This window comes from Thunnus thynnus, chromosome 10 (assembly GCF_963924715.1).
Source record: "Thunnus thynnus chromosome 10, fThuThy2.1, whole genome shotgun sequence".
NCBI lineage: Eukaryota > Metazoa > Chordata > Actinopteri > Scombriformes > Scombridae > Thunnus > Thunnus thynnus.
This window is the reverse complement of record NC_089526.1, coordinates 14044774-14070835: the sequence shown is the minus strand read 5'-3', so window position 1 is coordinate 14070835 and position 26062 is coordinate 14044774. Positions and strand designations below refer to the sequence as shown.

At 38.6% G+C, this 26062-nt stretch overlaps 3 protein-coding genes across 3 annotated transcripts; 2 read left to right on the top strand and 1 right to left on the bottom strand.

Annotated features, from left to right (window-relative positions):
- The first annotated feature begins 165 nt into the window (after positions 1–165).
- Positions 166–13925, top strand: plekhg6 (pleckstrin homology domain containing, family G (with RhoGef domain) member 6). The gene is made up of 15 exons (XM_067601180.1): positions 166–346; positions 1797–1998; positions 3067–3201; positions 3505–3642; positions 3770–3865; positions 3976–4026; positions 4285–4434; positions 5364–5474; positions 6788–6937; positions 7055–7189; positions 7634–7753; positions 7860–7992; positions 8086–8201; positions 8802–10351; positions 13225–13925. The coding sequence occupies exons 1-15, from the start codon at positions 327–329 to the stop codon at positions 13403–13405; spliced, it is 3288 nt and encodes a 1095-aa protein (XP_067457281.1). The 5' UTR covers positions 166–326; the 3' UTR covers positions 13406–13925.
- Positions 13926–13970: 45 nt separating this feature from the next.
- LOC137191245 (lymphocyte activation gene 3 protein-like) lies at positions 13971–17237 on the bottom strand. The gene is made up of 8 exons (XM_067601186.1): positions 17073–17237; positions 16810–16930; positions 16468–16676; positions 15798–16061; positions 15380–15697; positions 15028–15285; positions 14730–14851; positions 13971–14311 (listed from the first exon to the last, which is right to left on the bottom strand). The coding sequence occupies exons 1-8, from the start codon at positions 17119–17121 to the stop codon at positions 14216–14218; spliced, it is 1437 nt and encodes a 478-aa protein (XP_067457287.1). The 5' UTR covers positions 17122–17237; the 3' UTR covers positions 13971–14215.
- Positions 17238–22355: 5118 nt separating this feature from the next.
- Positions 22356–24988, top strand: mrpl51 (mitochondrial ribosomal protein L51). Its single transcript, XM_067601179.1, has 4 exons — positions 22356–22516; positions 22713–22815; positions 24005–24112; positions 24683–24988. The coding sequence occupies exons 2-4, from the start codon at positions 22725–22727 to the stop codon at positions 24877–24879; spliced, it is 396 nt and encodes a 131-aa protein (XP_067457280.1). The 5' UTR covers positions 22356–22516; positions 22713–22724; the 3' UTR covers positions 24880–24988.
- Positions 24989–26062: the final 1074 nt, after the last annotated feature.

The following is a 26062-nucleotide window of genomic DNA, read 5'->3' as shown; positions in this document are numbered from 1 at the left end:
CTATGTGAAGACATAAGACTCCCTTCGCCTATAAAATATTATTTCCTCCCGTTTGCTCATGGTAATCAATAACCCTGATTGATGAGAAACAACAATAGATCATCCTGGAGGGGATCAGTCACCACCTCCGCCCCTCTAAGCACTTTTAACTGTAACACATTAACCAGCCCTGAGCACTGATTTGTTGGCTGCAGAATCCAGTTGTTCTCGTCGGGCCAGTTGCAGAGGGCAGGGGCACAGGTGAAAGGAAGAGAGGGAGGGACCGAGCCAGGCAGAGAGAAGGAGGAGAAAGCTAACAGAAACCAAAGATGACTGTGTGAAACAAAATGGATCCAACCAAGCCCAGGTAAAGTCTATCATTTTATCTATTAAACGGATAGCTGGTAGTGTAAGAAGGTGAGCGTGTTCAGTATTTCAGAGCAGCATTTTGCTTCATGTCTTCACTATAATAAGTCATCCTCAGATTAAAGCTGCTGTGTGGATTCATAGACTGTACTGTAGTATTTGATTTGTTGAGTCACTGAAGCTATAAAACTACCAGAAAGACTGTTTTTATAGACCTGTTATCGATCTGTGAATGGTTCAAAGTATTACTATTCCAGTATAATCTCCTTTCAGACATCTTTAGTGTGTTACTGTGGGACACAGACAGTGATTGTAAACAGGTACGACACTGTGATGAAAGCACTTGCGTCAGACTTTGATGTTTGACAGTATAGCATGAGCGGATTAGTGCGGCATACCTGTCTGCAGTATGTTTGCTCTTGTGAGTGTCTTTGCTTTTACAGTAACTTCTAAAAAACGTGTAAATATGATTGTGGCTACAAGTAAAAGCAGTAATCCTGCACTTCACCTATTATATAGCATGAACCCTGCTATTTTTTAAGAAAAAGCAGTGACTCAGCAGTGTGTGAAAATGTCTTCTCAGATGGCTGCAGGCCATGAAATGTTTCACTGAGATACAGTAACTCCCTGAGAAGGGAGACACATTCTTCGCTGTAATGTAAAACTGCAGCGGGACATGCTGCAAGTTGGGATGTCAGGGTTGTGTGAACTAAAGTCAGGTGAGTTGCAGAGTTACTCTGCGACCCACACAGCGGTGTAACTGGAGCTGTGGCTATGTGAAACTATCCGTGTCCATTTAAAATGAACTTCACTGTCTGTAGGATGCAACTGTGATTATTTCTACTGCTTTGACTGCCTACCTGACTGACACCTCACGGTACTGAGGGTATACAGTTTATAGAGAAAACCACGAGTCAGTGAGACAAATATAAGGGCCCTAAATGACAATATTTAATCTTTAATCAGTGTTTCCAAGTCTGCACAAGAGGTTGCAAGAGAAAGCTGAGGGGTCACAAGGCAGAGTAAGAAAGCAGAAAATATAATAAATATTAAAAATATAATTTCAGCTACACATCTTTTTTCAATTACTGGATGACTGTAGCTCTTCAGCAAGGGGGGAAATTTGGTTGGACTGTTGCAATCGGACGTCACAAGCAGACATTTCTTAATTATTAGGTTTTCAGGTTTCTCAAACCACACTGTCTTACACCATAGAATAAATCCATTGTTTATAATAATTCAGCTTTTACTCTTTTGTTGCCAACTGTATTTGCTAATTAATAAAGCTTTGACACTGAAAAGGAAGTAAAGTAAGTAGAAAGTAAACCTTTTAAAATGTCCTTGATTCACTATGCGACTCTTTTAAAGCATTTCCTTGTCGGAAACTGTTCTCCTGTGTGCCCTCACACACCTAGTTTGGGCAATGAGTAACTCATTGTGCTTATCCTCAGCCTTTCCTCAAAAGCACCACATGTGAACAACAGTGGGGGAAATGAATCACCAATGGAAGAGGCATCAGTGCAGTGGCGAGACAGCGGGGACGGGGAAACCAGAGTGGCAGATGTGGGTGATGTGACAACAACAGCTGCAGAGATAAATCTCCACCACAGGGGGTCAGCAGAGAAACACAAATTCAATACGCTTGGATATCAGGCAAGTGAAGGGTGGTGGCAGCTTCCTGTGTAAATATTACCAGTGGTGGAAAGTAAAGTTATTACTTTGCTGCACTTTAATACAGTTTTGAGGTACTTTTACTTTTCTTCGGTATTCAGTTTTACGCTGTTTTATACTTCTACCCCACTACATCTATCTGACACCTTTATGTACTATTTATTTTGCATGTTTTGCATATTATTGAGCTTCTAAAACACGATGCATAGTTCAGTGAAAAAAAACCTCCTTTTCATCAAGTCCTTTAAGTTTGGAGCTGAACTCTATTTTCTCATAAAATGTGAAGAAGCTGCCATTGTAGTAGGAATATTTCCTACTAAACCCAAATCCACTTGTTTCCAGAATTTTCTAAAATTCTCAACTTTTTCATCACTTTTGTGCAGCATTGTTGCCTCATTCTTTCTTGTTTCAAGATACAGATTCTACGACATATTTTTAAAACGCTGATTTAAATTAAAAACAGGTTGAAATACTTTCACTGCACTACAAAATAAGCTTTTAGGACTCAATTATAGACACAAATATCATTTTAAGATTGAGGTTTTTGCAGATTAAACATTTAAACACCATTAAACACCAATATAAAAATGCTGCTCACACAAGAAAGTGTGATAGTGATAATGTAATGTATTATTGTGATACACCATGAAAGATGGCATTCTGCATAACAAGTATGTCAACTTGTTAGTTTCAGTTCTTTTTGTAAATAACACCTCTGTACTTTCAATTATGTAAGAGTTTAAATGTCGGATTTTTACTTGTGATTGAAGTTAAAGATCTGAACGCTTTTTTCACACCTGGATGTTACTCATCTCACGGTGCCAACTGTTAAAAATTATTTGGAAGTTCAGATGAAATGTCAGAGGCACTGAATACTGCGTTTAACAAATAAGCATAGTGTAGATTCATGTATTGCTCAGTTCCTTATCCTTATCTCATGAATGTTTGTTGATATAATCTTTGAAATCTTGAAATGTGATTCTCTGTTATGCCCACGTGAAATGCACAATGTCAAATACACAAACATCTGATTGCATTTTCCGACTCCAGCGGCGGACCAAGCAGAAGGTTGTGACTGACTTTGCAACAGTGACTAAAGGAGCATCTGCAGGATCCAAAAACAGAGCTGCACTGAGACAAGTCTTGTTCAGCCAAGGAGCATCTGACAAGAACCCGGCGTCTGAGGTATTACGTTGTCTCCAGCTCATCACAGTACATGGTGACACACTTAGACACAGATACAGACTTGCTCTAACCACCCACTTTATCTACTGAAACAACTGAAGCAGTACTTATTCTGGTCTGTTGGTACACTAGATGTTACATCTGACCACAAGTATTCACAACAACTATTAATCATCACTTCTAAGGAATTGCAGATTTGTCATGACACCATTTGCATGTTCTGTCATCCTGACCTCTGTGTTTTGTGCTCTTATCCTTCTACCTTTTTGTTTTTGCCCTTGATGTCTTTTTCCAATGCATCAGGAGCGGGGTCAGCTGGATGTGCTGAAGCAGGATTTGGAGGCCTACGGTGTGCCAGTCAGTCTAAAGTGGAGGTGGAAGGAGGAAAGTCAGGGAACCACACTGGAGAAAAACTGGACAGATATAGTGCACTCTCATTCAGTACGGGCCTTTAAATGACTCTCCAGCTCTTATGGAAAATCAGTTTGCATGTTTTGAAAGCATCCCAGTAACTGTGTCCTTCTTCTTCTCTTTCCTTTGTCCTCCTCTGTCTTGGTTTCACTGCCAGACAATGTCTAAGATTCAGAGACACCAACAGGAGGCACTGTGGGAGTTTGTCCACACTGAACTCACCTACATCAATAAGCTAATTATCATTAAAGACGTACGATGTCACTCTGTCGTCATCATCTTTCATTAAAATACAAAACTTATTTTTATTTGAGGGGGGATTTTCCACATCATGTTTAACAAAGCTCTGTCTGCTTCTCGTAGCTGGTCATTGCAGCTCTTCTCAACCTGCACCAGCGTGGATTTCTTCTGGAGGTCAGTCTAGACTGGAAATAAACAAACCTGCTGCACAACTGACATACACTGCAGGCCTGTTTTCCACTGTTCTGCATAACATTGACATATATTGGCTGACACAATACGAACATCCGCTCTAGCTGTTAGAGAATACAAGTGGAAAATGTAGCACAAAAGATTTCCACTGAGAAAATGGAAAATGTCACACCAAAGCAAAGGAGCTCATCTTTAACACATATCTTTTTTTGTTTTTGTTTTGACTTCCTCTTGTACCAGGTGACACCCGAGCTACTTTTCTCCAACCTCCCCTCTATCCTCAGTGCACACCAGCTGTTCTGGCAGGAGGTGATTTATCCCATGTTACAAGAAGTCCGGACCACAGGCATGCCATTTGACCCCATGAGGTTAGAGGCTGGTTGCCTGCAGGTAAGAGCTCGCTGTCTGCAAAATGCACTTCAAACACATTCGTAGGTGTTTGTCTGTCTGTCAGTGGTGGGAAAAAAAAACAAGTACTTTAACTCAAGTATTATACAGTGCTGTGTATGCTGTTTTATACTTCTAATCCACAACATTTCAGTGGGACATATTGTGCTTTTTACTTCACTACATTCATCTGATAGTTATTGTTTCTTGCAGATTAATTTTTTTCCAGAAAATTTTATTTTCAGAAAATGTTTTGAGAACATAAAATGCTAAATTGCAGATGAGTTGCATAAATTTACTAATAAACTTTCCCTGCATGATGAATCCCGGCTTTTTAATGATTACCTTCATGGTATTTCTGCCTTATTTGACATTGATGAGGCTCACAGAAGAGATAGCACAAAGAACTGGAATAATATTCAACAATGGTTATGAGGCAGATACCAATGATGTGCATTATTTATGTGCAGTAAAGGCTGTTCCCACAGACACAATAAACACTTTAAATGATTCAAGGATGAGGACAATTTGCTTTAATGCTAAATATAGTTGCTAAGTGGTCATAAATTAGTTAACTCATTGTACTAGATAAAAGAAGATATCCATGTATAATGTGGTTTAAGATTATGCAATGGACCTTGTAATGGCCATACTGGTAACCCTGTTTTTTATAAATTATGTTGATATACACCAAAATATCCGATCTTGCAGAACCATATCTGCTAGCTGCTTACATGTTAATGCATCAGTAATAATAATCAGATAATGTGATATATGATGATATAATACTGTCTCATTAATTAGATCTTTTAATTTTGATCCATTTCACTGATAACACTTATGCACTTTTACATAAGTCAAATTTTTAATGCAGGTCTTAATAGATTATTTTCCACATTATCATATGTTCATCTATGTCTTTTTGTCCTCAGTTCCACAAGCGCTTCTCTTCATATCTGCATTACTGTTGGGAAGAGGAAAACAATCTTGAGTTCACACGCAGACAGATGGAGAGCAACCCACATTTCCTCGCTTACGTCCAGGTACAATGAGAAGCAGACATCCATATGCACAAGAAGCACACCCGCAAACACAAAGGCGTATGCATGTGAAGATGAAAGTTTGCACACATACTCTCAAATTACCACTCCCACACTTAGCCCATTATTACCACCGACTGCACCTGAATGGAATTCAATGTCATAACTAACTGTTTTGTTCTTAATAGTGGCTCTGTGTGGTTTGTGATGTTTTCATAACTTGTGGGCGAGGTGTCATAGCTGCTTCCTGACGGGCAACCACTTCTTCACACCAACGTCTTCTCCAAATGATTCAGCTTTAACAGCGTTTTAAAGGATTTCTAGTTCACTAAACTGACTGCAGGACATTTATGGGAATAGTGCACAGCACGACAAGCATGCCCTGCAGAACTTCTGAAACAGTTACACAATGCCTGGAAAACTAAATCAAACCACATCAAGTTTATTTATAAAGCACATTTAAAAAAACAACCAGGGTTGACAAAAGTTCTGTACAATAAAATAACAAAAATAACATGGTAACAGCAAAAAAGGAGAGGAGATAACATAACAATACTATCCCATAAGCATACACAAATAAATAAGTAAAGGAACAGTTGGAAAAAACAGAAGAATAGAAAGTGAAACATAAAACCTTAAGGGAACTCAAAGGTCTGAGAAAACATGTGAGTGTTAAGTTAACTTAAGACCTCCGTAAACTAAACATAGAAATGTTTTTGCTGCACAACATAAAGTGGTCCCCTGTCTATAGAGCCAAGTACAGATACTGTACTGTATATGCAACAGTTGCTTTTTCATTTATGTCATATGCATGCTTGTTAACCTGAGTGGGAAGTGATATTTTTTCAGATAAAGACAGATTTAGCAGGAAATGGTAGTGGGTGTTAAAGGGTCTACTTGCCTCATCGTACGCATCACACGAAACAAAAACATTCCACAGAGCCCCCCGTGATACTTCTTGTTTTTGTTTTGTGTGACGTAGTTTGATTTGTCTTTGTTTTGATCAGTCAGTCTTCTGTCACCTTTCTGATACTGTGGGGGGAAGTACAGATCTTTCTAGAAACCAACCATCTTGTAAATCAGGATAAGTCACAGTTGTCATTGGTAACTTTTCTATTAAAGGTTTCATTCTAGCTCATTTCTGGAAAGACATGTTAGTGTTGAGGTTTTATGCTTTTAAAAGCATAAATTAACAAAATTTAAAAAAAAAAAAAAGATTATATCATTCATGGTTTCAAGATACTATTTAATAAAAATACTCTTCATTTAAAAAGTATTTAGTTGAGACAATATTCTTGTGTTTTTGTCCCATCCAGTGGGTAGAGACTCACCCTCAGTGTGAGCGGATGCGGCTCGGGGACATGCAGGCCAAACCCCATCAGAGGATCACAAAATACCCCCTGCTGCTTAAGGCTGTGCTCAAAACCACCCAGAACCCTCATGTACAGCACACACTCAGAGGCATGGTGAGACATTTTGAAGCATAATCGTCTTACTTGACTAATTTAGCACAAATAACATGTGCTTTACAGTGCAGTCTCCTAGTACTCATGCTAACGCTCTTTCCTCCTGGTCCTGTCCAGTTATCCAGCATAAACAGTTTTTTGGAGAGTATCAATGACTACTTAAGGCTAAAGGATGAGGAGCTCGCTCTCTCCATCTCTGCTCAGAGGGTGGAGAGATACGAGGTGGAGGGAATAAATGAAGAAATTGACAAGGTGAGAAAATGCCTTTTAGATTGTCCCTCACAAACTCAGATGAGATATTTTGTGTGAATGTATTGGAGTCAAAAAAATATATAAAATATAAGAATATTCTCTGCACTGTAGATCATTTAAATGTTATTAAGCCAAGCTTGAGGTCAAAAAGATCGTCAATGGAGGCAAAGCACACGTTGCACATGTAAAATAACCATGAACATTAGCATTTATCACACTGCGTAGGTATTTTACTGTTAGAAAAAGATCAGTAGTGAAACTGTGTCTGTCAACAATTCATTGTATTGTACGGCCTAAAATGTTGCAGAGGAGACAGGATGTGAGAGATCATTCAGGATGTAAGGCAATGTAATAAAACACTGTAAAACACGGGATTCTGCCTAAATATAATTATATTCTATCTTTTGCTCCTGGTTTATTCTTCCTAACATATATCTTTGACAGCATGTCCGAGAGATCTGCCAGTTTGACCTAACATGCCCCATCGGAGGGGTTGGTCCTGGAGTCGTGCGTAAGCTGCTGCTAGAGGAGAACTTGAAGATTCGGGGTAGAAAAGACAGCAAGGTGAGCAGAGCTGGTGTGCTCAATTATTGTACATTTGTCTCCTTAGGTTGTCCCTCCACTACTTTTTTGACTTTGTCGTGTTTTTCTCACACATGATGTGATGCAGCTGGAGGTGGTGGCTCTACTTTTCTCAGATGTGCTTTTAATGACAAAAGTGCAGAAGAAAGGAGAGCGACTGAAGGTGGTTCGACCCCCTCTGGCCCTGGACAGAGTGTATTGCATAGCACTGAAAGACAGCAGTGAGTAGCTTTTTCTTGAAGACAAGATGCCAGACAGTTGGATTCTGTGCAGATATAGTATGGATCCCTAAATCTTTCCTCCTCATCTTTCAGGTTCATTTGTTCTTGTGGAGGTAGGCGAGCTTCAGTGCGCTATGAATGTCTACATATTTGCAGCCAGCACCTCAGAGAGCTGCTCCACATGGGTCTCCACAATTCACCAAGCAAAGGTAAAAACTGACACTTCTGACGAAGTCTTCCAAATTGACAATAGTCTTGTGGTTAAATTTGCAGCTACACTGGTGGCATCGCTCCAAGGATGGCAATGTCAGTCTGTCCGTCAGTCTGTCCATCCACCACTTTTTCTAGACTGAAATATGCCCACTGACTTTAGTGATTTTGAGACTTTTCCACTAGCGCCACCAGCAGGTCAAAGTTTTTACTTATTCAGTGAAAGGTCAGGTGAAGAGGTCATTTTTCATTCAGAGTGAACACACCTATTAAACAGGATGACTTAATAACTTTGGTGATCCTTTAACTTTTCATCTAGCGCCACATCAGGTCAAAATTTCAAACTGTCCAATACAGCCTCAGCTGCGCATTGTGTTTAGAGCTAATAGCACATGTTAGCGTTCTTACATGCTAAGGTTTGAAATGGTAAACATTATGCCTTCTAGACACCGTCATTGAAAGCATGTTAACATGTTGACATTAGTGTTTAGCTCAAAGCACAGCGATGCCTCACAGAGCTGCAAGTTTGGCTGTTTACTCATAGTCTTTTTGTTGTCATTGCTGAACGTTGATTCATCTTGTCTCTGTTATGTTGTCAGGAAACACTGAGGAACCTGAGAGAGACGGAGAGCAACAGACAACTGGAGAACTGGAAAATCCAGCAGCTGGAGGACAGACCAGTTATAGAGGCCAAGACATTTGATATGGAGACAATAACATCGTTTCTAACCGGAGAGAATGAGACTTTTGTGGATGAATTTACTGACGAACTCATCATACCCCAGTCAATAAATGGGACGTTGGCATCTAAAGAAGTAGAGGAACAGTATCAATCTCAAGACAATGTGGGCATTCATACTGGATTAGCTTTTTGGCAATCACAGCCCAATGCCAATCACCATAAAGCACTACGTAAGAGCTTTGCTGTTGGGCAACAAACAGTCAAAGGGCATGACTCGATAGAAATGGGAGTGAGAGAAGAACAAGCTGGGATCCATACAGAGGAAGAAGAGAAAATGTTTCTGACGACAAAGGAGCAATGGGTGACCCCTAACCACAGAGCTCAGTCTGCACCTAATCTAGATGATCATTTCATTTCTAGTACTGCAGTGGATCCAGTACGACACAGCACCATTGGACCACATGCTTTCTTAACAGGTGAATATCCAGATATTGACTATCCAATAGACGAACCCAACACTTTACACCTTCCTGTCCCACCAACAACATCCAGGGCAGGGCATGAGTTTTTAAGAGTACCAGGAGACAGAGGGACATCAACAAGGAGGGACTCAAACTCCCAGTCCATTAACCAGTACACCATGAGAAATTCCAGCTACATCCAGTCTGGAGACATGGAGACATTTTCAGAGGCTTGGGGCTTCTCCAAAAATCTGAAGTCACCAAGGTTACGAAGGAGGAGACCAGTCAGCACCTATCAGGGCCTGTCTACTCAGATGTCAAGACAGTTGTTGCAGGACTCAGGACAGGCGTCAAACAACAACTTGTCCTCCAACTCTGACTCTGACTGCAACCTGAATATAAAGAGGAACCCTGTTTCCTCTGCCAAGAGCTCAGACTCACAGAGGGTGCTAAAGCTGGGGTCCCTGAGGCCGAATCAAGGGATGTTTTGGAATGTGCATGACAGGGACTCCCCAGACCCCCAAACCTTATCTGAACCTGAGCTGCTGGATCTTAACGTCCACAATGAAAGGCCCAAAATGAAAACACAGAGGAGTTCCTCCATCCCTAACATCATCATTCAAGAAGGGCATAAATTTTTTCTGCCCTCTAGTAGCCTCTACACGTTGCCCCAAGCTGAGGACACACATTTTCCCATCTCACCACATAATCCAAACGGGCACCCCTCACCTCTGGAGGGTCTTTTGGAAAGAGCCAAGGACAGACTGAAGGACCGAGATGGCTTAAAAAGGGACCGAAATTTGAAAATGGCCAATTTCAGGTCACGATATCCTTCTCCTTCTCCTTCCTTCTCCACCACACCTTCACCGTCACCGTCACCCAGTGATGGAGACAGAGACACGGAGTGGGAAGAGGAGGTGGAGCTGATGAGACACAGAGCCCTCACGGTGAGCAAAGGATGGAAGGAGCAGCTGGTGGATGGAGATGACGATGACAAGAGGAACAGGTTAGAAAGACAAACTGTTCTTTATTTTCATGTCTTATCAAACAGTTTTAACATGTCTAAGAAATGTATGGATTTTAATTTGAGAGATGATAGATAGATAACTGGTGTGGTTGTCCTTGCAAGGTAAAAAGTACACAACTCAGACACGTCACAACAGTTGACATATAAAAGACATTAGGGATGCACGATAATCAGGATCGGCCAATAAAAGCTTTAAAATGAAATATCGCCATTGGTCCGAAATGAACATTTCTGCTGATGTGACAGTCTGATTTGTCGTCTTCTCCTCTGCCACCTGGCTGTGCTTCCCTCCGTGGACTGTTTCTCCCTGATGGTCCCGGTGTTTCCTCCGCAGGCTCCACTTCACTCAGCTGCCCGACAGACCCGGTGCTTCTCAGTCCCGGCATTAATGATTATGATAATGATTGATTGATTGATTAAAGTAAAATTAATAAGGCTTTTAGGAGCCAGCTGCCGTCATTACGAGAAACCACGATGCATTCATTCAGCTGAAAGCTGCCGGTTAACACGGTCACTGGTTAAACTAAAACACCTGTGACATTGTTAGAGCCCTGGACTTCATCTTGAGTAAAACCAAGAGGAAGACGCTTTAAAGGTAGGAAAATAACGGCGTTTGGCAACCAATGTATTAGATGCATTACCGCCACCCTGTGCTTCGGCGTGTGAACCAGAGATTAAATCCAACCCAATAATCCTGTCAGTCTAATAAACTCAAAGAAAACTCTACTGCTCGACCCACTTGGCAGATTCATTAAAATTTTAATGCTGAGCTCCTGAATTCCAGTCTTCCTAAGTTCTTCCCTCATATATTGTCTTTCTTGATCATACTTAGTACAATCTATGATTGCATGTATAATAGTCTCCTCAGCCAGGTGGAAAAAAAATGTGTGCATATATCAGTATCGGCATCGGCAATCTGCAAAAATGAGATGGAAAATATATCTGATATTGGCAAAAAAAAATCCAATATCGCGCATCCCTAAAAGACATAATACATTAACATAATAGTACATAATACATTTATAATACCAACACAAACAGAAAAAATACATTTCAAAGGAGGCAATAGCATAGCTCAAGAGCCTGTCTAACCAGGCAGTTAAAAAGTGAAACAATAAATACAGTTGATCAATAATAAAAGGCCAATCATTAATCAAGTGGTGCACATAAGAATTAGATTACTAAAACAGGCGATATACAGTACTGTGCAAAATATTTACTAAAAGTGAAGTGAATACGCTTTGAAATAATAATGCCATGAATAGTTTTTATTTATCAATTAACTTCATACAAAGTTCAGTAAACAGAAAAAACAAAATGAAATCAATATTTGGTGTGGCAACGCTTCGTCTTTAAAATAGCACCAGTTCTCCTTGGTGCATCTGCACACAGTTTTTCAAGGTACTTGGCAGGTAAGTTGTTCCTGCATCTTGGAGAACTTGCCACAGTTCTTCGGTTGTTTTAGGCGTCTCAGTATCTCCTGTCTCTTCATATAATCTCACATTGACTCAATTATGTTAAGATAAGGGCTCGGCGGAGGCCACACCACCTGTTGCAGGACTCCTCGTTCTTCTTTTGGCTGAAGATAGTTCTTTATGACTCTGGCTATGTGTTTGGGCTCGTTGTCATGCTGCAGAAAAAATTTGAGACCGATCAAACACCTCCTTGATGGTCTTGCATTATGAATAATGCCTAAAACTTTTGCACAGTACCATGTATGAAGATATTTTTTAAATGATGTCCAAAATACATCCAATATCAGAGAAAACGTGCAAATATCACAGTTGACATGTGACTGAAGAGTCACTTGTTCCAATTCGACCGTGCCTTCAGCAGTTGATCTAAATCTTTGTACGACTGAACAGACACATGCGTGAGCTTTGAAAGCCACAGTTTTGCATGTAGATGAAGCCCCAGTTTTAGAAACATGGTAGACGGAGACTTAACCATTTGTATATGTATTTAAGGGTGGAGCCAAAATTTCTACCGTTACTGATGTAATACATGTACTTGCCGGTTACGTGACATGCACAATATACAAGATTGACAATGCAGTCAAAGTATATTTGATGATTTTCTTTTCCATCATAATAAGCATATCCTTATTAATAATGTACTTTTTCTAAATAGTGCTTACATTTGCGGTTTTGCTTAATCAGGACATATATTTCTAAGCTGTCAAGTCTCTACTATTGAAATGAGTTGAGTAGGCTGGTAATGGACAGGTTGTTCTGTCAGAATGGAAACTTGAAATTACCCGATGTTTTTCATGCTTCTCACCACAAAGAATGTGTTAAGTCACAATTTGCATTTTGAATGTATTTCATATCTCAAAAAACATTTGCAAAAAGCTCTTTATATGTATATATATATATATATATATATATTTGAAAACAAACTTAAAAGAGAGAGTTATGCTGTCTGTTTCAGCCTCCAGTTCAATCTCATTCTCAATTTCAAACTTTTATTAAATAGCTAATTTCATTTCTTTCTTATTGTTAGTGCACTATAGAGTATATTTATTGAGTATGAACTGAAACTCTTCGTTTTTTAAATTTTTTTCATGATATCCAATGGTTTTGCATTTTTGAACACCATGCAAAACTGTATTAATTACTATTACTATTGTGCCAGTACTACTTAGAGGTATTTTATGGCAAGATGTAAAGGCTTCATAAACAGTTTTTAGTCCATCTATTTATAATAACAAAATCTGAAATGCATCATCCATCTTGAGGCAGATATTGAAGGAAGAGACACTATACTGGACACACAATATTCATTAGTGGGGGAACTAACGGCACAGTAAATGTTAAAGAATAATCAGTTATGACTTCTCTCTCTTTCTTTAGTGTTGTCTTTACAAATGGTGTAAATGTGGACTGGTCAGGCTGGTGCTTTGATGATGATGAAGTCATGGATCATTTACACCCTGGAAGCGAAGGACTTCTGGAGGGCATCAGCCGATCTTTGGCCTTTTGGGATATCCACGGATTTTCAGAGCAAGAAGACGGGGAGTGTAGTCAGGTGTAGCTCTGAAGGTTCCTGTAGTCACTGACTGGATCCAAAACTACACTGTCAGTCAACAATCTGAGATCACAGACAGTCGCATTAATGTTGTTTAATTTGGAGGACTTGTTGGAAAATTCAGACTATGAATGTGAACTGCAGAGGGACAAATTAGGATTTTTGATGGAAAGCTAAAGCTTACAAAAGCAGAGAAGAACTTTTGCCAACAGAATAAACAAACGTCTTTGTATAGATATTTTGGGAAGAAGTAGACAGCTGGCTTGTTAAACCACAAATATCTTTAATCTGAATTTATAGCCACTGATCTGTAATTATGGATGAGTGTGTAAAATTATGTGTACATATTATAATACATATTATTAGTGTTTTGTGTAAATATAATGACTTTTTTTATGAAATACTGTATATTTTATTTATATGCTAATCATTTTTTGTAATTTAGTAACAACTCTCCCTCTCGCTGCATAGAGGGTTTCAGATTGTATATAATGTAATCAATAAAACCAAATTTATTTCTGTTAAATGTACTGCATTTTTTTTTATTTTTAAAACACTTTATTCTCAGTATGTACACAAGCAAATACATTCTCACATTGAACAAAACAGTTACAACAGAAATAACAGGATATATATATATATACAACATTTTAAATTCTTGAAACAACAACAGGACTGCTACAACGTCTGCTCTGAATATACTGTATTTATAAAAACCTGTGCAAAACAACTCCCAACTTATTGCAGGCTTGAAGAAAACACATCTCACTTGGGACAGTGAATACTTTCTTGCAATGCCTTTTCTTTAACATGTCTTTACTCTTTCACGTGGCTCCTCTCTCTCTCCTCACGCTCATTGGAGATGGTGTGAACAATCGTCTCCAGCGCAGGGTACTGAAAGATCCTTTTCCTCTGTGGATAAAAAAACCGAAAAGTTATTAAAATGAGCGACACAGTAAATGATGAATTAATTTACGCATATATGTCGCTCAATTTTCATTTTTGCATTAATTTCTTTATTCTTATTTTTAATACCGATCTTCCATGTAACATGAGAAATCAGTTAATTAGATTTGGTCATTTCTTTCAGATGAAACTCATGCAAAGCGTTCTTTAGAATCAAGTGACTTATCTTGAAACAAAGACAATAATCTCCCTCATTTCAAGATTTTACATCTTGCATGGAAAAAAAAATATTAGTAAGAAATTTAGAAACTGAAATAATCCCATAAAACAGTTTTTTCTTTTTCCTCTTTTCCCCCCAAAAAATCTGAGTCTTAGTTTTTGAACTATGGTAATATTTGCGGTGCTGTGAACTACAGATTCTTACCCTTTGGTGGTTTTTGTACATCTGAGCCAGAATCAGCAGCAGAACAACGAGCAGGATGCTGAGACCGACCACTGCTGTGGTGTTGTGTGAGAGACCTGCTGATTTTTTTCCACTCAAACCACCTGTGGCAAAAAACCAGACGACCACAAAAAGACCACAAAAAAAGTCAGACGAAGGCTTATTTTGCATGTACATGTATCCCTGAGTGTTTTTGCTGCCGATATGATGGTATATTTTGACAGCATTAATTTGTGACATTATCACACAGCATTAATAGAAAAAATAGGAGAGAACTTACTCATCAGTTGAACGTTGTATGTTACGTTTCCCAAAATGCCTTCTTTCCCATAGAAACGACATGCCCATTCGCCCCAGTTCTCATCTGACACCTTGCCAATGCTAAGAGTCTTTCCATTCTGGATGGACTCAACTGACTGGGTGCCATTGAGGTCATAGGTCACATGAACCCACTCATACTCGGTGACTTCGCTTTCGTCGGTCAGTTGGCAGGTCAGCGTCATTGAGGCTTTTTTCTTTGATGGGGTTGTGCTGTCAACTGATAGAAAACAAGAAAATGTAATTAAATGTTTATGGCAAAAAATAAAAATTTGATTTTCACACAAACATAAACTGAAACATCATGAGCTTACTTTTGGCAACAACGAGCTGCATATATCGAGTCAGTCTTTGTTCTCCGATGGTCCCAGAGCATCTGTATTTGCCCTCATCCCCAAACCCAACCTCTTCCACACTGGCAGACCTGTCCCAGGGCACCTGAGAGGACAGGAAGGATTGGGAGAAGGAGGGAGGAAGGTGGTCGGGGGCAGGATTAAAAAGATAGCTGGCTTTCAGTTTCTCCCAGAGTGGTTCTGAGGCATTTAAACCAGGGCTGAACACACAGGGGAGTGTGACTGCAGACCCCATGGCAGCATACACCTTTTTGTTGTCTTTGGGTGGTTGGATGATTCCTGTGAGAGAAAGAGGAGAGTTTAAGATACATATTTAAACCAAAAGCTCCACATCTTACAACAATTCAACCATCTAAATTTCCTTTTCTGAATATCTCACCTTTAACAGACAGAGATGCTGAAGCTCGCCCCTCTTTGCCCTTAGAGTACACAACACAAGTCCAGTTTCCTGTCAGTTTCATCGTTGCCTTTTCCTTCACAACATTTTTAGGGATGACTACTCTTTGTGAGGTGATGCGAGTCTGAGACACAAATGGGCTGTTGTTCAATTTCCACTGCACGCTGTCTTCCGAAGGCCCAGGAGTCACATTACAGGTGATTGTAACATCGCTCCCTGTAGTGGGAACCGCTGGGGAGACCGATACTGTGGAGGATGAAGGCGAGGATGAGATTACTGACATTCAATAGACCCACAGTTCATAGATATGTTTGTACAACATTTTTTAAAATTCTTTATCAATTGTTAAAATCTGCTTTTATTTGAAATCAAAATATTCTCAATCAGGACATTTATTTGAAGAAATGTCTATCCGGTCAAACATTAAATCTCAATATACACTGAATAGTACAAGTCTAACACCAGCACATCATCCAAATTTGATCAAATTACTATGAGTCTTTACATGCTTGATCAACATTCAATCAATATCCTATTAAGTTGAATCGTGTCCACTGATTTAGCAAATTAAGTTGCTACAGTGCAGTGAACAAACTCACTATAGACATTAAAACTTCTGGGATTGTAAGGCTGTGTATAAGTTGTTTCTTACCTTTGATGACTCTAAGCATGACCACATTTTCAAAAAGGTGGTCTCTGTGTTGCACTTGGCAGGTGTAAACGCCTCCATCCGCCTCTCTCACATTGTTGATTTGCAGGCTGTAATCGCCTCTTTCGAACTGGGAGTGGGGGCATCGTACGCGGTGGGACCAAATGGCGCCCCAGTAGTGCAGGCCACTCTTTTGCCTCCTCCAAACAGTGCTGTGAATGGAAGGAAGGTGTTTATTTTGAAGTTAAGGAATGGGATAGATGGGGAAACATGGGAGACAGAGAGATAGAGCAGAGAGGGAGAAGGACATGGACAAGTGAAGAGGAGAATAAAAAAGTGTCTTACCCTTTGTTGGCTTGACTCCAGACAATGGCAGGGGGATTGGGGGATGAAGAGTCGCTTTTACAGGGTAGAATAGCCTGAGAGCCTGCTTCAACAAGCACCTCGGTTACCTCACACTGAGCTCCTAAAGAAGAAACACACACAAAAAAATCATTTCAGAAAGAAAGTATGTAACCATAGCTTGTAAAATATCTAGGCATCAACAGTAATATACATTTTAATGCCAAGAGATTAAAAAAAAAAATACAGATTTTGTGTTAATTTACCTGTCATAAGAAAGGTAATCAGCCCAAAGATGAAATACGTCAGAAGCATTTTTGTTGGTTTTGGCTACTGTTTCAATTTATCTAGAAAAGGCTCTTTTTCCACCCTGTAAAATCTTTCTTTCTCTTTGCTTGATGTGTTCTCTGATGTGTTTTTGTGAGATGGGGCTGATGAGGTATATATGGGCCCGTGGGTGTTCACAGAGGCGGAGGGTGGAGTGTTTGGTAGTTCCTCTGCTGATCATGTGACTTCAGCTACAAGACAGGCTTTGATGCGGTTTGTCTTTGTCAGCCTGGAAACTGTAAGACAGAGATGTAAACAAGGGGACCCACTTCCTCCCCCGGATTCTCTCTTATACATTCTGTTTCCCTCTTCACATCAAATATGTTAAAATATGTAACATTATACAATTTGCAGGCCAAAATATACATGGCTGGATAAAATATCTTGTATGGGACCATGAATGTTGGTGTCTACTGAAATACATTATTGGGGCTTGAAGTGAAGCCTCTGTTCAGAAATGATTTTGTGCCAAAATAGCAGTAAACTATATTAAAATTATTCCCACAAACTTCAGTGAATATTACTTGTTTACAAATCAGTTCAGTGTCATTTACGGAAGCCCTAGTTGTTGCTTTGAAACTGAGATGGCAAAACTGTAACGCCAAACCACCCGTCATTCCTTCGTCACTGCCAGTCAGTTGCATTCACAACTGCTGGTTAACTCAGTTCTCACTATCATCACCAGTATGAGAAAGAGGACATTTAGTAATTCAGTTATTTTGTTCTCATGGATATTCATGAAAGTGAATCATCATCTCCATTCTCGCTTTCTTTATGTTCCTTTTCGTCAGTTCTTATAGCGCCGCTTCCACAGTAGAAATGGGTCTACGCTGTCAGTCAAACACTTGTTTATTATTGTTTTAGCATTTAGAGATTAGAAGTTGAGTGTAACGCGATTATAATTTACATTCATATAAGCAGAAGTTAATAGAGACATGTCTTTTCATTTTTACTGAACTTTATCTAATTAGACAGCTGAAGCAAGCTGAGCTCTGTCTATGTGTTTTCAATATAAATTGACATAACTCACCTTACTGTTATAACTAGTTGTTTACTTTTGATGTCTGATTTTAGTTTTGTAAAAAGTTAAATTCTCAATACTCATTCATGCAATTTCAGTAAAGCACCTTGCTAGGCCGATGCAAGAAGTGGAATATACAGTATCTACTAGACTTACACAAGGTCAAAGACTCAAGGGTTCAATTCATTCATCCATATGAGGGCATAGGGGACCAACAGGGCGAGAGAGGGCACCCAATTCTCTACTTCAGTATGTAAGACTTAAGGGAACCCTAAATTGCACTTTTTCCTTTTTTTTTTTTTTTTTTGATCACTAGAAGGTCACCCATACAGAGCCTCCAGCTCACAGCATTACAACAGCATCATAGCACATTGTATTACATCATCTTCATTTAAAGGGCACATCATATTTTCTCATTTTTGGGGGTTCTTACAAAGGGGGTTTTTCACAAATTCTTCCACTGAAAGGGCACCATGATGGCACTTCATTCAAGATTGTCACATATAGAGGCCTTTTATGGGCTTTTCATTCTGATTTACCCATAACTAGACAGTCATTACAGAACTTTGGTGTTTTTTCTCCTTTGTGCGGACAACTTAGAGGGCATTTTATCATACTGTGGGGACACTTTAGAGGGCATTTTGAGCCAGAATACTGTATGCATGAGTATGTTTTTAATTTCCATTTAGTTTCTGGTTATCTACCTCTTTTGTGACGTGTGACATGTTACTTTTTTCTAGTTGATCTTTTCAGCACACCTGCTTGTAATGAAGCACTAATTAAGGGTGTTGTCCTTGAAGAAAAAGATTTGGGTTTTTGGTAAAACATTATAAGACTCTCATTTGAGGCAAATATTTGCTCATGGCAGAGAGAAAAAAGTTCGTAGATTTAACATTTTTCTAGAGAGAAAATTCAGGATAGATAAAAAGATTAGATAGATAGATAGATAGATAGATAGATAGATAGATAGATAGACACATGAGAACGTGTGGGTGAAACCACAGAGCTGTTTTTCTTTATCTTGTGGAGACATTTTCCCTGGTAGAGGCTACCAGCCATGTGTCTGCTGCTGGCTGAGTGATACTGTAAGTTTAAAGTCTTTTCATCTTGTCACCTCATTCACCCCGAACTTCCTACTCACATCAAAAGCTGCCACAGCCTTCAAATTTAAATCAGTGAAATAAACTTCCAGATACAGTTTGTCAAAAAGGCCACAGTGTAAAGACTCTCACATCTTGTGTTGCTGTGAAGCTCATTAAGTGTTGGGAGCATGTGTGTGTCACTCAGTGTGGGGTCATCTTTCCTAGAGCTGATGTTTAGTCACCCCCACTGCATCTGAATATTGGGTGAGAGCACTGTGAAGGAAAATGCCCCTCATGTGGAAACAATTGAGCTTTGAGCTTGTAGGAAGGCAGGTGAAGATTATGTTAATAAGGATGAGCTTGGAAAATAGTCAAATCAGATTTCTTCAGTAGAAGTTGAGGAACTGAGTAGTTTGTTCCTGCGTCAAGCTCTTGCTGTGTTATCTCTGCTTCTCTTAGTCACAGCTTTTCTTCTCTAATCTGGAATCGGCATTTAACTTTACCAAGCAATACAATTATCTGAATTATTGTAAACACTGTTTACTGTGGTTTAATTTTAGTGATGCGATTATATCATGGTACTGTAAACTGTATGTGTAAGTGATGATATGTAATGTTCCACTTATGTGTTACTGGCAGAGGAAGCAGAGCACAGATAAAAAAAAAAAAAAGCTGCTCTGCTGAGAAAATGTATAATTTTGTCATGTCAGCTTTTTATTGAGCGCTATGAGGTTGGGAGTCATGACTGGAACCTAACTCTATCTGTGATGCAAAGACTAAGCGAATGATTCATGTTTGTTTCTTTATGGTGAAAAATAATGCATCCTAATCTTTCCGTGCACGTATAAACAGATCTTTATTATATATTTTCATTGTGGATCCAAAGTATTTTGCACATATAAAAATAAAGTTAAAAGTCAAACATTTCTTGCAGCAAATTTAGGCTTCAGACACACGCTGCTCACTTACAGTAACAGTGTTTCTCTGCACAGCCTGTTGCAGTGTAAAAGCTCAATGGAACCTATCTAATGTTTAATAATGTTTTGTCTGGTTTAAATTTCCACTCTGACGTCTTACCAAGAATGAAATATAGACAAGTTTAACAGCACTTGTTTCTTTGAAAATGACAAAATATTCCATCCAGTGCTTTTGAACAGTAAGACTGAAAGTAGTATCAGAGTGTGGTGTGTCTCTACGTGTGTGTGTGTGTGTGTGTGTGTGTGTGTGTGTGTGTGTGTGTGTGTGAGAGAGAGAGAGAGAGAGAGAGAGAGAGAAAGAGAGAAAGAGAAAGAAAAAAAAGAAAAAGAGTAAATAACCTGGATGTCTGCAGGTTTTCATGTTTTCATTCCAACAAGAGGTTCAGCAGCTGATCTAAAACTGATCAGCAAAATGTCAGCCCTTCTCTGAAATACATTATAACCAGATTAGATGGGGAAAAAAAGTTTTTTAGTATTAGCTTATGGCTACAACTGATGATCATTTTCATTACAGATTAATCTGCCAATTACTTTCTCAATTAACCTGGTCAATAAACTATCCACCTCTATCCCACTGCAGCAGGAAATTTGTCTTTGTTTCACCATTGAGAACAACAGCATAATAAAAATTAAGAAAAAAATAATGAAGACACAAGGTCATAAGGTCAAACATCAACAGTACAGCAATATATTTTGTGTGAATCTGTTACACAGTTTAAAATGTTAATGGATTCCTCCAACATGGGGATATTCTTGTGCTGTTTGTTCATTAAATTAATTCATTTGGGACAAAGGATCCTTTATGTATCTTTTTTGTTCAACCAGAGGTGTCCTATAACGTCGTCTAGAAGGCATTAACTCAAATTCAGAATAGAGGGATGTTCAGTTTTTACTTATAAACTTATAAATAGTTCAGATAAACTTTCTGAAGATGGATTAACTGAATAATTGATTGTTTAAGCTTTACGTACATTTTGTTGTGGTTTATTCACCTTTCAACCTTTTACACTCTTAGTGAAAAAAACTGCAATTGGATGTAAATGACCTAATCCAAACTTGGACTCCTGAGACTTCTATGTAACGCATTTATTGAGTGGATTTGCTTCTACACATAAGTAGTACATAAGGGATGATATTGTACATGTGCAAACCATTACTGAAACATAACCTAGAATTTGCAATTTATTGTTCCACCTAGCTTGTGGTTTACCTTGATTGAAGCGACAGGAGATAGATTTTAGTCTCTAGTATGTGTCAAGCTCCAAAAACACTGGATCCTACATTCCCCATGATGTAACTCAAACCTATCCCAGTCCCAGACCCCCATGTCATCATATTATTTTTTTTTAAAAACATCAGAAAGGTCCCTCCAGAATCACAGAGGACATTATACAACTGTTTTCACAGGTTGAGTAACGCTCCTCTTGACAAGCAAACTGATCTTGTTGTGTATAATCGGTGTAGTGGCCATTTAAACTTACATTGATCCCCACTATATATAGTATTACTCTAGAACAGAAATTAGATGATTAACGATTAGACGACTGTCAGAAAATGCAACAGTTTTGATAATGGATTGATCGTTTAATTATTTCTTAAGAAAAATTCCAACTCAACAATGCCAACAAATTTACTGGCACCAGCTTCTGAAAGGTGAATATTTGCTTGTTTCCCATGATAGTAATCTCAACATCTGTGGGTTTTTGGCTGTTAGTCAGACAGAGCGAGTCATCCGAATATGTTAAATTGGGCACCAGGGAATAAGGATGTGGTTCTATGGTGGAAATGTGCGATTTATCAGATTATGTACCCAAATGATATGGAGTAAACCTGGGCTTTTGTGGGCCCCTGGGAGCCTGGAAATTACCCGTTGGTAATCCAGCCTTTCATATGCTAAATACAAAGATCTGGCCTCTGTCAGTGAAGTAGACATATTTTGGGCCATAGAGTTGTCTGAATGAATTCATATGTTTGGCTATTTTAACTTTACAAAAAAAGATGACCCTTGGTACATTTCCATTCATTTGATTTATTTGGTCCTCCGCCACCTCCCTCTACTGGGTGAAAAATGTCATGAAAAGATGCAAACAATTGTTTTTGCGCTGCTCTAACGAGAATACGGTACCGGCGCTTAGCATTATGGGATACAGAGTAAGATGGAAGCGGTCACAGGGAGCATGTTGAGGCGTCAATAACACATATTTTTAAATGAAATATACCCACCCGAGGCTTTAATTAACCAATCGTTGTGATAATAACAAAGGACTCAACTGGCACCAGACCGCTTTTAGACGTGGAAACAGGTAATATTCACAATACTGACTTTGATGTAACGTGCTAGCTAAAGCTAAAGCTAAGGGTCAATGAAAGATCTTTGAGACAGCACGAAGCAACTGAATTGTGTGATGGAAGCAATAAAACAACCCACAGATTAACAACCCAGTTTAGTTTATACTGAATATCTTTCATCTGAAGTAATAAGTCCGTGTTTTATCTTAGTAAATTCCGGACATGTCTGTACTGGGAGGTTTACTGGGAGCTGGAGCCTCCTTCTGTCGGTCTGCTGGGACTCTGCTGCACACTGTCAGGACCATCTCTACTGGTGAGTACTGGTGGCACTGGTTTCAGGGACTAATTCAAAGACTTTACTGCTTGAACTCCAGCAGCAATATCCCTTTTATGTCTAGTTTGCATGCTTTTGTTTTTCCTGTTGATGATGCATTTTCACCACAGGATTGAGATATGATGACATATAATAAGACTATAACGATTATTATCATTATCGATTAATCTGTCGATTATCTTCTCGATTATTCAATTAGTTGTTTGGTCCATAAAATGTCTTAAAATGGTGAAAAATTTTGATCACTGTTTCCTAAAGTCCAAGATGACAACCTCAAATGTCTTGATTTGTCCACAACTCAAATATATTCAGTTCATAAAATATTAAAATATGTACATTTAAGAAGCTGGAACCAGAGAATTTGGACTCCAAAAGAACCAGAAATAACTCCAAAAGATAAATTGATTATCAAATCAATCAATCAATCAAATAAAACTTTGCTTTCCATATATTCTGTAAAACACTTACAGCAAGGATCTTTTGCCCATGGTCTTAAATGAAAACAACATTCAAGATGACCAATGTTTAAATAAAATCTTAAAATATATAAAATATTCAATACTCAATTGTTAAATTAAATTGCAATTAATTAGAATGAAACAACATCCTGTGTCCACATCATCACAACTTAATAACTTACAAACATGAACACACGACTTGTCCTGCAGCTTAGTTTGTTGAACGAGCCACAAAACTAACATTCACCGCTAATGTCAGTTAGCAGGTAGAATAATTAATTAATCTAATTATCTGCTCAGCTGCGGCACATTAAACATCGTGTAAACATACCTGCAGATGTCACTACGGACCTGTTAAATGCTGGTTTGGTCATCGCTCTTCAAAATCCCTGTTAGCGACATGTTGTCTGTCCATGACTTGCACTTACAGCAATTTGTTGAAGTTGTCATGAATGAGACATTCAATTTTGCAATTAATCCGCGGTTCACATACGTGCCGAACCGTGGGGGCATGATCCACGGATCAACTACGATCCGTTGCACCACTATCATGTACACATAAAACGTGTTGTACACTGCCAAAACTTGTTTCTATCTGAACTTATTTGCAGCTTCCTCCACATCTTAGCAGCATGTTTTTAGGGCCTTATATAATAAATATATGTTCAAGGGATACTCAATACTGACTTGAAACAACATGTTGTCTTCAGGTACATGCTGCCAGATCAGGATGCATGCCATCCCACAGCTGAAAAAAGTGGACAGGTGGACTGAGAAGAGGAGCATGTATGGAGTTTATGATAACATAGGAATCTTAGGTAAGTGTTTAACTGTTTAATTTTAATATCGATTGGGTTGAATGAAGACAGTCTTTGGTTTGCTGTCTAATAAAACCATATGTTCTATGCAATTATGAATTCAAATTTTTCACTTGATTAGTTAACTTATTAAGTTTTCTTGTTGGTTACAGAAGGAACAAAAGTCCTGAATAGTGTCATAATCTGAGTTACTAGACTAAAGGTTTTATAGAAATAGCCTGAGTTGAGAATCGGTTAGCGTAACACGAATAAAACTGCAGAATAAATTTGCAGGATGCAGTTTGAAGAGTCAAGTCAATAATTTAATATTTGGTTAGCCCAATTTCACAAATTTGCCTCGGGGCAACACAGACTGTACAGCAATACAGCATCCTCTGTCATTAGACCCTCAATTCGAATGAGGAAAAATATCCTAAAAATTTACTAGTTCTAAATAAATTCAAGACCACTTCCTGGATCAGATGATGCTTTGCTGAGTTTATGACATTTAATACACGTTTGCTCGCTTTTCTCTTGTCTTTCTGGCACATATTCGGTGCAGAAACTGATCTCCTCGCTTTGTGTCTACAGGGGATTTCAAAGCTCATCCCAAAGACCTCATTGTGGCCCCCTGCTGGCTGAAGGCTTTCAAAGGTAATGAACTGCAGCGTCTCATCAGGAAGAAGAAGATGGTGGGAGACAGAATGATGACTCTGGACAGACACAACTTGGAGAAGAGGATCCGCTTCCTCTACAGACGCTTCAACCGCACCGGCAAACACCGCTAACATCGTCGACCAAACCGCACTGGCAAATACATCAGACCAGCCAATAAGGACTGTTGGAGTCTAGTAATGTGATTTCATGCTGTCACTCTGTATATTGCCTTTTTTGTAAGTTATATGAAAAAAGAGAAGTGGTTTATGTGTTAGGAAGTAGCATACATCATGCACCTTCTTTTATTGGTGGTTTTTGGCCCCATTAACAACTGATTTTCCTGATCAACACAAACAAAATGATATAAAAGCCTGAAAATACATTTTAAGACTTGACTGGAAAAGATGCCTTCTTTGGTTCCTTAGATCTCATACAGCAAAGAACTGGACTTCTTTGTTCTGATCAAATGCTTTGATGATCTTGCCAGAGAATGTCAGAATAGAGAGCGACCCACTGGGAGATCAAAGGTCAGAGATGGAGCTCAGTATGAGAGGAGCCATTTAAAATAATGAATAAAGGGTGATTTTGCTAATTTGTTGTGCAAGAATGAATTGTGTTAATGCTTTACTTTGTTCTTAAAGTCGTTGACACCATTTAAAAAGCATTACTTTGTTCATTCATATTTTTTCCTGTATGAAGTCATACATTACATCAGCAAAAGTATGTGATTATTGTATGAATGAATGAATGTTGTATAATTTCAAAGCCATTATAAGCTGACCGATAATGGATTTTTGAGGCCGATATTGATATCAATATTCTGGCTGATAGTAAATTTTTAAAAACAATCTTGATTTGGAGCCCTAAGATTAACTTTAAAAAAAAAAAAAATTGTAATGTCTAAATGACCACAAACTTAGTTTTGCATTTCTTTACTGCAGTTTCTTGTTACTAATCGGCAGACACACACTGATATATCTGCAAGAAGATAATAACAGCTGATTTACAGCTCTGACTCTAACAGGCATTAATATGCTGCTGGAACTAATGATTAGGCCTATTTTCAGTAAAAAGTAATTGATAATTTTCTCAATTACTCATTTAGTCTATAAAATTGTCAGCCCAAAGTAACATCTTCAGATATCTTGTTTTGTCTGAGTAATGCTCCATATCTCAAATATATTTATTGTACAATTATATATGACAGAAAAAAGCAGCAAATCTTCATATTTGAGAAGCTGGAACCTGATATTTTTGCTTAAAAAATTACTTATGATTCGATTATCAGTATATTTGTTGATTTATTCAATTCTG

What these genes read in the sequence shown, in the direction of transcription:
- plekhg6 (XM_067601180.1), top strand. Translation starts at nt 327, where the DNA reads ATGGATCCAACCAAGCCCAG. An exon ending in GGGGTAGAAAAGACAGCAAG is followed by an intron (nt 7,754 to 7,859) that starts GTGAGCAGAGCT and finishes GATGTGATGCAG; the next exon opens with CTGGAGGTGGTGGCTCTACT. An exon ending in GACGATGACAAGAGGAACAG is followed by an intron (nt 10,352 to 13,224) that starts GTTAGAAAGACA and finishes CTCTTTCTTTAG; the next exon opens with TGTTGTCTTTACAAATGGTG.
- LOC137191245 (XM_067601186.1), bottom strand. Translation starts at nt 17,121, where the DNA reads ATGCTTCTGACGTATTTCATCTTTGGGCTGATTACCTTTCTTATGACA. An exon ending in TGGAGTCAAGCCAACAAAGG is followed by an intron (nt 16,677 to 16,809) that starts GTAAGACACTTT and finishes TTCCATTCACAG; the next exon opens with CACTGTTTGGAGGAGGCAAA. An exon ending in TGTACAAAAACCACCAAAGG is followed by an intron (nt 14,312 to 14,729) that starts GTAAGAATCTGT and finishes TTTTATCCACAG; the next exon opens with AGGAAAAGGATCTTTCAGTA.
- mrpl51 (XM_067601179.1), top strand. Translation starts at nt 22,725, where the DNA reads ATGTCTGTACTGGGAGGTTTACTGGGAGCTGGAGCCTCCTTCTGTCGG. An exon ending in TGTCAGGACCATCTCTACTG is followed by an intron (nt 22,816 to 24,004) that starts GTGAGTACTGGT and finishes TGTTGTCTTCAG; the next exon opens with GTACATGCTGCCAGATCAGG. An exon ending in TGATAACATAGGAATCTTAG is followed by an intron (nt 24,113 to 24,682) that starts GTAAGTGTTTAA and finishes TTGTGTCTACAG; the next exon opens with GGGATTTCAAAGCTCATCCC.